The following is an 11,099-nucleotide window of genomic DNA, read 5'->3' as shown; positions in this document are numbered from 1 at the left end:
GTTTCATGACGTAACTACGGTACTCTTTTAATAGGCCATGGGCTGTTTACATTCTTACGCTTTGTAAGTTTTGAAATTACCCTTTGTTCGATTGACATTTAATGTCTGCATGTGTCCCTTTAGCCATTTCCCTCAGTGTCCAAACTCCAATCAATATATTCGTTCGTGATTTATTTAAACAAACTATTGAAAAGATTTGCAGGAATAGAAACATCACCATGCAAATTTACTTTACAAGTATGTAAGTTTTTTTTCTTTCTTTTATATTTACACATGTAGCATGTGTAAGTCATTTTCGTCTGGCACCACTTTATACTGTAAGCATGCCACGCCGCTGGTTTTTTGTTTGATCAACATGCAATCTCAAATTCATGTCGCGCCTGAAACGTTGCACACTGTTTATCTCTTTAAGGTACAAAAAAAATGAAGGGAATAATAGATGAATTTCAGTTCAGTGCATAACAAAATTCATGCCCGATTCTGTGTCACGTTTCCGCCAAACCCAACCAATCCCTGGGGAGTTCAACTAAATTATTTGAGGGCGAGTCTTACGTAATGAGAAATAGTTCTGCAATGCACACACAAAAAAAAGCAGCGTTTTGATATCCCCCCCCCCCCTCCTTCCTAAATACCCTAACTGTCCTTTATTGCACTTGATGAATAAATAAATAAGTAAATAAATAAATAACTAAATAAATAAATAAATGGCGTCTAATTTAGTAGCCAATTTAAACAATCTCTATTAAAAAATCAAAACTCCCTCAAAGAAGTTTCAAACATTCGGCTTCAGTGGTGTGGAATTTTCTGTCGGAAGGCACTAGGAAAGCAGGCTCTTCTGACTCGTTCAAACAACATTATGAACTTTTCTCTTTAGGAAATCCTTTGACAGTTAGCTAAATCTGTTCAAAGTGTATTTACGTAGGCCTTTATGCCACTGTAAATTGTTTTGATGTGTTACTATTCTTAAAGCCATGTAGCAACTATTTATTTTGTTTTATAATTCGCTTTAAAGTTTAAAGTGCAGTTGAGCATTTCCAAAAATGAACATTAGTCATATACACATTTTCACGTTACTTAGTTCTTCGAAATGGCGGGGAGCAACGAATTACTTGAAATTATATCGGATAAGAATAGGAATCGACATTGTTATCGTTTTCTTTTTCTTTTCCTTTTTTTTATTGTTTTTTTTTTTTTCTTTCTCTCGGCGAAATCGTTTGAAAAGTTCAAGTATACGAGGAAAAGTAGCTAATTTCAGAAACGAAAAACGTTGCTCATTTATTATTTCCTGCCCCAGGTTAATTTCTTGTTGCCTATTCCCCGTTGTGAGGAATGCTTAAAGCTGTGATAATTTATCAATATACTATACTTTTTTTTATACCAAACACACTCAATATACCTGTTTTCACATCATCTCCAAAATAGTATACATGATATTGTCAGTAAACTAGTTGAAATGACAAAACGAGCTCAATGATTTGAGATTATTATTTGGCAAGGTTTCCCATATTTTTATTTCCGACATAAGTTGACTTCTTTTACTACTTATTCATGTTTTCCACCATTATTGAGCCTAATTAACATGCGTTGCTTCAAATATTTTCTCTTATTTCTTTTCGTTTGATGACTCACATGGCCCGTCGTTGGGTAAGATGACAATCCATTCTTCCTCTTTGTCATTTTGACTGGCCGTTGCAGCCTTGCCTGTCTCCTCTCCTCCCTTCTTACTGATATACTTTACTTGAAAATCATTACTGCTCTTGTTGAATTTCTTAAATGGACTCATTCTTCTCAACCTGTCAGTTTTGTGTGTAGATGTGGCTGCGCTTTTTCCTCCATGAGTCGTTTCGTGGATGGCGTCGGAACTTACCTTGCTAGAAACGTTGGCACATTGAGAACTTGCCGATGCTTCAATATTTCCACGACTCAGCTTTCTCGGAGGAGCATCTACCTCACAGGTAACCAGTTTGTGTTTTGGAGCCTTCCAGTCGCTCAAATCGTTTGTTTCTGCTGTGGTGAGGCAACTGTTCTGACTACAAGATCGTTTCGAGTTTGATTTGTTAATTGGCGATTCTGAAATTCTCTCCGTCGTGCATTCTGTCGTTCTCGGTTTTATAACCGTCTTCGGTGACGTATTCACTAAATTATGATTGGGTTTTGCAGGTCGGGAAGATTCAAAACTGCAATTGCTCGATTTCAGTTGAAACATCTCTTTGTTGAAGACTCCATGGCGTGGTGTATTTTGTGATTTTTGCGGGGCTGAGCGGGACAGCTCGGCTTTGTCTATATTATAACAATACGCTCTTTCCGATTTGCTTTCCTCTGTTTTCATGGCTTTAAAACACGAGTTCTCCGATTGTTTGAACTGAGACTTGAATGTGTTTATCTTCGGAATGCAGAAATATGCTTCACTGGTATCATTATGCTGGAAATCATGGCACGGCCAGCTGCCCTGGCGCTTCATATCACCATCAGAATACCATTGTCTAGAAACGTTTAACCCTCCTGAGTTGGTTGTGTGGAAAGCAGCAGCAGAGGCAGAGGCAGGACTGAAGTTCTTCTGTAATGTATCATCTTTGAAGTTATCGATATGTTCGGGGAAGTAATGTGGTACTTCTTCGATAGTCGGGAACTGTGTAAAGTTGTTGGGTCGTGAACGTGCGTTTCGTTTGAGATTTTTATAAGCATTATACGATCTTGTCCTACGATCAGACGGTGGCGTCAACGATTGAGAATGATGAGATGGTGACAATAACGATTGGATTGTAATTGGCAATGCCAGTGGTGATGTGGCGTTGTTGCCGAACTCCTGGTTATGCTCACTGATAATACTAACGCTGGAAGATTTATCCCATCTATCGGAACAGAAACTTGACTCAGTCGATTCACATCTGTAAAGACGGGTAGAAGATAATTAGATTGAAATAAGATTTGAATATAAGATCCTTGAACTCCTGCGTCAGGATTTTCCAACAAGTTCCCAATGCCCAAATTTCAAACGCAGGGGTTCAGGAATGCCTTTATTAAAACCCTTCAAAGATCGCATCCATATTATTTCCATCAAAATAATTTCTTTTTTTTTTAGACCGTTTGGTCCAATAATTTAATAATATGACCTTAAAAAATCATTAGTGTGATCAGGATATCATTACGCGTCAAATTCAATTGTAGTAAAACAGGATATGTGTCGGAGAATGAGATAAGATTCTTCTTCTTCTTCTTCTTCTTCTTCTTCCTCTTCCTCTTCCTCTTCCTCTTCCTCTTCTTCTTCTTCTTCTTCTTCTTCTTCTTTCTTCTCTTCTTCTTCTTCTTCTTCTTCTTCTTCTTCTTCTTCTTCTTCTTCTTCTTCTTCTTCTTCTTCTTCTTCTTCTTCTTCTTCTTTTTCTTCATCATCTTCTTCTTCTTGAGAAATGGAAGACTTTGATAAGTTCACTTACCTTGATTCCCACATCTCTAATAAAACTAGCCCTTGACATACAACAAACCATAATCACCAGCGAGTCAACTGATATTGACAAATCAAACATCTAAAGTTTATAAAACGTTCGATTTAATACAGCGAAGAAGAAGAAGAAGAAGAAGAAGAAGAAGAAGAAGAAGAAGAAGAAGAAGAGGAAGAAGAAGAAGAAGAAGAAGAAGAAGAAGAAGAAGAAGAAGAAGAGGAAGAGGGAGAAGAAGAAGAAGAAGAAGAAGAAGAAGAAGAAGAAGAAGAAGAAGAAGAAGAAGAAGAAGAAGAAGAAGAAGAAGAAGAGGAAGAGGAAGAGGAAGAAGAAGAAGAAGAAGAAGAAGAAGAAGAGAAGAGAAGAAGAGAGAAGAAGAAGAAGGCTCATCGGACAGTTGGGACTCGGTCTAGCTCTGTCGGTTTTGCTTACGGGGATATTTTCTTTTCTCTTGAGATGTGATTCATGTTCTCGATCCTCTTCTCCAGGTTTTTAATTCGCTGATGGATATCCTCAAAATTTTCCTCCTTGTCTCCAGTTTCCAGACCAAATTGGTACGGCTGAAAGAAAATGATGGAAAAATATTTAATACAGGATCGTATTAATATTAATTATACCGGCAAGCACTTGCTCGTACTTTGGTTCATCCATCAATCCATACCTCCAATAATGTCTCTTTCAATCTATCCATCCATACATCCAACCATCCATCCAACTATCCATCTATACATCCGTACATACATACATACATACATACATACATACCTACATACATACATACATACATACATACATACACATACATACATACATACATACATGCATACATACATACATACACGCACGCACGCACGCACTCACGCACATACATACATACAGACTTACACAAACATACATACATATACATATATACATACAGACATACATACATACATGATGCTTACATACATACATACATATGATACATACATACATAATACATAGAGACATGACAGACAGACAGACAGACAGACACCACAGACAGACAGACAGACAGACAGACAGACAGACAGACATACATACATACATACATACATACATACATACATACATACATACAATTTTTCAATGTGAGAAATTTTATCTATCTATTCACTATAACCAGAGAACCTACTCTGCCATAACGAATGGAAAATAACGCTCTCCTTACCAGACATTTTCAAGATTTTTCCCCAAAACTTCACACCCAACTAACACAAAATAGATTTTTTATCACTCAGACATAATAGCAGTAAAATTCTTGCGATACATAATGTTATTTAGCAAAACATGCTCTACAACACACTGTTAATTTTCTTTAAATTTTATGATGTACAAAAGAAATTTGAATAAGAAAAATGTTGGTTGTATCGTAACGAATGTGACGATTTTCCTATAGTTGGTAAGGAAAGGGTTAACCTTAAGTGACTAAAAGGGCAGCGTGGGTCAGCGGTACGGCCTTCGCTTAAAAAGTTACCGAGTCCGATTACCCGCAGCAGTTGCAATGTGTAGCCTTGGGCAAGTCACCTCGCCCTAGCTCAATTGGCGGCGTTGCACTGCGGCTGACGCCTGGGTTATTCCAGTCATTTTTTGCAATAGACCCTAGAGGCTAATTTCCCCTATGGGATGAATAAAGGAAATTTATTAAAATTCAATTTCCAGCACCTAATTTGAGACGCTGGGTCATGAGTATATGGATATATGATAATTTTATCACGTATATGATATTCTAGGGTACAAACCTACCTTTCGTTTATCTTCTAGATCAAAGTGAAAATTGGGAAATGTTGAGTAAGGGCGGATAGTGGAGTAGGCCTCTTTATTTAACTGTTTTTCACGTGTAGAAAACTGGAAAACAAAACAAAAACAAAAAACCCAAAACGAACTGCTGTTTCGGTTGACACTATGAAGTGTCATCATCAACATCTTTACCATCACCAACACCACAACCACCACCACCATCATCATCCTCATCATCACCATCATGCTAATAACACTCCTCCTCCTCCTCCTCCTCCTCCTCCTCCTCCTCCTCCTCCTCCTCCTCCTCCTCCTCCTCCTCCTCCTCTTCCTCTTCCTCTTCTTGCATATCTAATGACGTAAAATAAAAAATGTTAGGACTGAGACGAAGAGCAGCTACATTCAAGTTTGAAATAAATCTGGAGTAAAATACAACATTCCTCTTTCAAGACCAACCAAAAAACTACTCGTTGGTTTGGGGAAAAAAACCTCAAAACATTGAGAGTATATTTAATCTTACAACAGCCACAGCCAAAAACTGACGTACACCACAACAGTCAACAGATAAAGAATTAACTGCCGTACTCTGGGAAGACATGCTTTTAAAAATTTGGCCAGAAAATTCAGTCTTCAATAAATATAGACCGATTTAAATGACTCTCATCTGGGCAAAAACTATAAAACCCGGGACTTTGCAAAGTCCCCGGTTTTAGAGTTTTTGTCAAAATGGGGGTCATTTAAATCAATTGATAGTTGAAGGGCGAGTTTTCTGGCCAAATTTTTAGATACGTGTCTACCCAGAGCACTGAGCACTGCAATTAACTGGCTAATTATATACGAAATAGGTCATAGGATATCATCACAAGATAACTGCATACCACTTCAAAGACATTTTCCTTTCTATCCTCTGTGATGGCTACCTCTTCCTCTTTTTTATCATCCTTGTCTGGTGCTTTTTCGACTTTTTTCTTGGGAGAGGTCATGTTGTCTTCCAATACCTTTAAACTACTGATGACCACCTCCACTTTGTTCATAACTTGGTCGATGCGACTGTTTCACGAAATTAAAGAACAATGGGGGAAATAGTATGTATTAAATTGTTATATTCGGATGTCCTGATAGCTCAGTCGGTAGAGCACTGGCTTCACGGGCAAAGAGACCAAGATCAACCCCAGATGCAGTCTAGATTTTCTTTCTAACCCTCCCCCTTTCCCGTCTTTTCACCAACAAGTTATTGGGTAGCTGGTTATATTATAACTGGCGAAGAGTACTTTGCGATAGACTAGCTTCCTACCCAAAAGTGTAGCAAGCAATTTCTATTGTCCGTTCATGTTATAGAAACCGAGATAAACTCCAACTCCAAGAGCCAAATGGCTCTGAAAGACTATCTTTTCTTTCAATTATATTTCTGTCATGTTCAATGTGCTTCCCAAATTGATACCTCTATTATTCTGCTGTACAATGACGTAACACCATTTTTATTCATTTATTTTTTTTAGCCAGAAAAATTTATTTACTTGGTTATAATATTGTCATTATAAAAAGATAGCATCAGAAACGTCATACATTGTACCGCCAGCATCCTGACTTAAATGTGATCTACTGCATGTTTATGTATATTTCTGTGCAAGCATGTGAGTGTATGATTGTGCGTTTTAGTCAGTTTGATTCAAAAGCCGAAAATGCATCACGTCGTATTTCTGACCATGCGACTTTATTTTTTTTATACCTTTTTCGTTGAAACATAAAAGAAATTGAAACTACCTACCTTCGCGGGGACACAAATGAAGCAATGTCTCCAAGAATACTAAAAATAACAATGATACAATAATAATAATCTATACCATTATTTCTTTTAAAATCGGGTTGGGGATCAACATTTGTTCCGAACAAGCAATGTAACATTTTTAACGTCGAGCACAGAATTACTGGCAAATCTGAAAATTATAAAATTACTTTTTGCAGACTGATATACGAGTAACTTGCAAAGCATCTTTGATTCCAGGCTAATTCTATCATCCATTGACTCGTATTAATACGAAGAAAATCTGATAGGTCGTAATAATCAGTCCTATTTGACATTTGACTTTCATTGCGAGTAGAATTTAATTTACGCAATTCTAGCATAACCACAACAAAAATTGAATTTTAAATCTCTTGATACTATCGAGTAATAATAATCTCATCCTAAAAAGAAAACGATGACGCAATTTTGAATCTTTCCTGATACAATATTTCTAATCTATTCTTTTATTTTTAAGGGTTGGGATCAACTATTTTTTGCCAGAAGCACAGAATTACAGGCAAATTAATAAAAAACACAGTATAGTAGGTATGATAATTGTAATAGTAATAGATAACCGCCTGTTCCTAATAGCCTTTATTTTCTCCGCAAATATTGCAGATTCTCCACAAGTAATTATTATTATTTTATTATTATTATTCTATTATTTTATTATTATTATTATTATTATTATTATTATTATTATTATTATTATTATTATTCTTATTATTATTATTATTATTATTATTATTATTAATTATTATTATTATTATTATTATATATTAGAGGAGAGGAGAATAAGATAATATGGAAGTAGGAGATGAATAGGAGGAGAGGAGAATAGAGGAGAAAGAGAAGGAGCTGGAGATAGGAAAAGGAGCTGAATAGAGAAAGAGGAGAGGCGGCAGAGGAGAAAAAAAAAAATAGGAGGAAGAGAGGAGAAGAGGAGGGAGAGAAGAAGAAGAAGAAGAAGAAGAAGAAGAGAAGAAGAAGAAGAAGAAGAAGAAGAAGAAGAAGAAGAAGAAGAAAAGGAGGGGGAGGAGGAGGAGGAGGAGAAAAAGAATGATAGCCCATGTGTAATAATATCATACCTTTGAAGTTGTTTCAGCGGTTTCCCTGCATCAGAAGGGCATGAGTAAATTGTATCCTGGGAGAACCTGTCCGTAACGCTACTGGTCGTGCTTATGTGATGGAATATATCCCCCGAAATTAAGTGGGAACAAGAGGCAGAGGTTGAGAGAGTACTTTCCTCATGAATAGTCGACAGGATCCGCGCCACTTCTTCATCAAGGATTTCTGCTTCTGTATCCGCACTTGACTCCTGTACCAAATTATTAAATAAATAAATAGATTGTTAATTGATTAATTAATTAATCAATTAACATACATCTATCTATCTATATATATATATATATATATATATATATATATATATATATATATATATATATATATATATATAATATATATATATTTATACAATTTTAAATTTGAATAAATGAGTAAGTAACATCACTGATGAAGATCGGGTGGTGTCCCCTCATTACAAAGCCACACGGAGTTTCAGAATCTGCATTCAGTCCACCAGGGCGTTTCATCTTTGCAGCTTCGAGCACAATCTATAGTATTTTGGCCCGGTATGACTGCGAGTATCCAGGATGCACGGTAAAGATGCAGTGAATGCAACCGCAAAGCACTCTCTCTCTTGAGCAAGTCCTTTCTTACTTCTTGTAGGTCACCATTATCCGGTAACTGGGAATCGGGTATCAGGTTGGTTAGAATTTTTTCCACTCCCACTGGGGAGCGTTTTATCAGGCATGCGTGGCCTGATCACATGCTTACGTTATCTCTTCGCCACATAATTTGGTGTCCTGAGGAGCTGTCAAGTGACGGTGGACCAGAGTTCACTGCAAGTCTAAAGAAGGATTTCCTCAAACAATGGGGCGTAAGGGCGCGCATTTCATAAGCATACTATCCCCAATCAAACGGGCATTAGTTGCAGTTAAATCTACAAAGAGACTATTGCGATCGAACATCGGCCCTAGTGGTTCCCCTAATAACGATAAGTTCATCAGAGCACTACTTCAATTACGCAACACCCCTGGCCCAGACTGTAATCTTTCACCAGCCCAGATCATTTTCGACAGACCCATTCGGGACTCTCTCGTACCCCGACGTACGACCAATGTAGCCTAAAGCGTGGGCCAACAAAGAAGAAGCACTTCGTACACATTTCACAAAGTCATCTGAGGCTCTAAATGAGCATGCTAAATCAGTACCCCCTATCAATGTGGGTGACAAATGTTTTATTCAGAATCAAACTAGAAGAAACCCTACCAAATGGAATCGCACTGGCTCGGTAGTAGATTAAAATAGATGGGTCTGGATGTGTAACACAGAGAAACCCACGTTTCTTCTTAGGACTTTCAAACCAGCATCAATATCAATTGATAATACCCCTCCTCGTAACTGTTTTGAACAACGTCTCTCCTAATGGCAATTGGAATTGGGAAGACTCAATCAAATCCACTACATCCGTCACACCTGAGCCACCAGAAAACATAACTGGTACCTTAAATGAAGTAGATGATCATTACTCAACACACCATATCCGCCAGAGAAGACGGAAGGCCTAGGCGGCAGACACTAAACAGACATTGGTTGGGGGGGGGGGGGGGGGGGTAGGGTTATATGTGGTTTATTTATATGTTCATGTTTATGCATTAAGTTCATTAGCAGTTTATGTTCGTTTATTTCTCAAATGATATCCATCTTTTCTTTTACATTGTGAGTGTGGAGATGTTAAATAATCAATAAACTTAATAAAACTCGATGAGATATTCTTCATACGTGTCTTTCAAGAGGGCTGCAGTTAACTGGTTAAAACAAGACGACAACCCGATCAATGAGCCAAATCAGAACAGATAATCCAACTCACCTTGCCAAAAATCCCGTCGGAAAGTTTCAAACTGATTTTCCAAACGCCGTAAGAGACGCAAGTTGCGACAATTCCAATGCCCATGATCTGGAAATTGAGTTTGGAAAAGGACTTGGAAATCCCGATGCATGCTTCCTTCAGTGCTGGAAAACTTAAACAAAACGACGCCTTCTCGGAAGTAGCGGGAGACAACAACGGAATGATGGGTTGCATGAGGAATTCAAATGGATAATTTTTACACAGCATCTCTGGCGTTAACCCCAAGTTTGGTACGGGAATTCGGCCAGATCCTCCAGGAACTGTTCCAATGAAATCCATGCTGACAGTGTGAAGTTTTCCTTATTTGTTACTCTTGAGGCTTGAGAGTTATTACTCATACTGCATTCCTGGTCGATTTTTCGTTGATCCTGCAACTGCAAATGAAGACCGTTGCAGGATGATAACATTTATGCAGAACTCGCTCCATTAGTATAACTGATATAAAACGGTGCCCGTCAGATGTTCATGATGGAGCATTTCGATTTTTGAATTATATTGTTTTTATTTATGTATTTATTCATCTTTCTTAAAAGGAACGTGTAAAAACTGAGGAGTATGAAATTATGCAGTCTGAAGGAAGGAGAAAAACTAAGATCCTCGACTCACTTCCGTTCTCTTTCACCTCTCGGCACATTTGAGAAATAAAAAGTTTTGGTCTCACTTCTTAATTACAATTATCATTGATATATTCTTGTGTTTCCCGTATATTTCCATCTGAAAAGTGCGCATGAAACAATAACATACAAAGCAAGAAAGAAAAAGAAAAGAAAATTTAAAATTAAAAAAAAATAATAAAATAATAACAATAATAATAACATCTAAAAAAAAATCAGTATTCTTCGAGTGGGGATCAAACCTCAGATCTCCTGGTTACCAGTTGACTTTTTTTTGCGGGGGGGGGGGGGGGGGGGGGGGGGGGGGGTCTATTCCTTGTATTTTCCTTTCATGCTTTGTATCATACACCTTTTCAGATATGTATCTTACACCAGTGCCTGCTTCCTAATTTGCCACGTATATTTTTCCATGAGAGTGGAGCCCACTTCCCCGACAGATTTATGTTGTTTGCAATGTTGTGGACGCCGTTCAGGTTTGATTTTGTTTGTTTGTTGTTGTTGTTGTGCTTTGTTTCTTTTTGTAATTTTAT

General features: G+C 37.4%; 1 protein-coding gene across 1 annotated transcript; it reads right to left on the bottom strand.

Annotated features, from left to right (window-relative positions):
* Positions 1-1,481: 1,481 nt before the first annotated feature.
* On the bottom strand, positions 1,482-10,554 carry LOC144966339 (uncharacterized). The gene is made up of 6 exons (XM_078902658.1): positions 9,917-10,554; positions 8,070-8,299; positions 6,074-6,245; positions 5,202-5,303; positions 3,870-3,997; positions 1,482-2,888 (listed from the first exon to the last, which is right to left on the bottom strand). Exons 1-6 carry the CDS (start codon positions 10,232-10,234, stop codon positions 1,604-1,606), a joined length of 2,235 nt encoding a protein of 744 aa, XP_078758784.1. The 5' UTR covers positions 10,235-10,554; the 3' UTR covers positions 1,482-1,603.
* Positions 10,555-11,099: the final 545 nt, after the last annotated feature.

This window comes from Berghia stephanieae, chromosome 2 (assembly GCF_034508935.2).
Source record: "Berghia stephanieae isolate SIO BIC M18660-M18661 chromosome 2, UCSD_Bste_1.3, whole genome shotgun sequence".
Classification (NCBI taxonomy): Eukaryota; Metazoa; Mollusca; class Gastropoda; order Nudibranchia; family Aeolidiidae; genus Berghia; species Berghia stephanieae.
This window is presented reverse-complemented; position numbering and strand designations above follow the sequence as displayed.

Excerpts from the sequence above, each read along its gene's own strand:
- LOC144966339 (XM_078902658.1), bottom strand. The coding sequence starts at position 10,234 with ATGGATTTCATTGGAACAGTTCCTGGAGGATCTGGCCGAATTCCCGTA. Across the intron at positions 8,300-9,916 it reads CCGACGGGATTTTTGGCAAG|GAGTCAAGTGCGGATACAGA; the intron begins GTGAGTTGGATT and ends AATTTGGTACAG. Across the intron at positions 5,304-6,073 it reads AGGAAAATGTCTTTGAAGTG|TTTTCTACACGTGAAAAACA; the intron begins GTATGCAGTTAT and ends TTTGTTTTCCAG.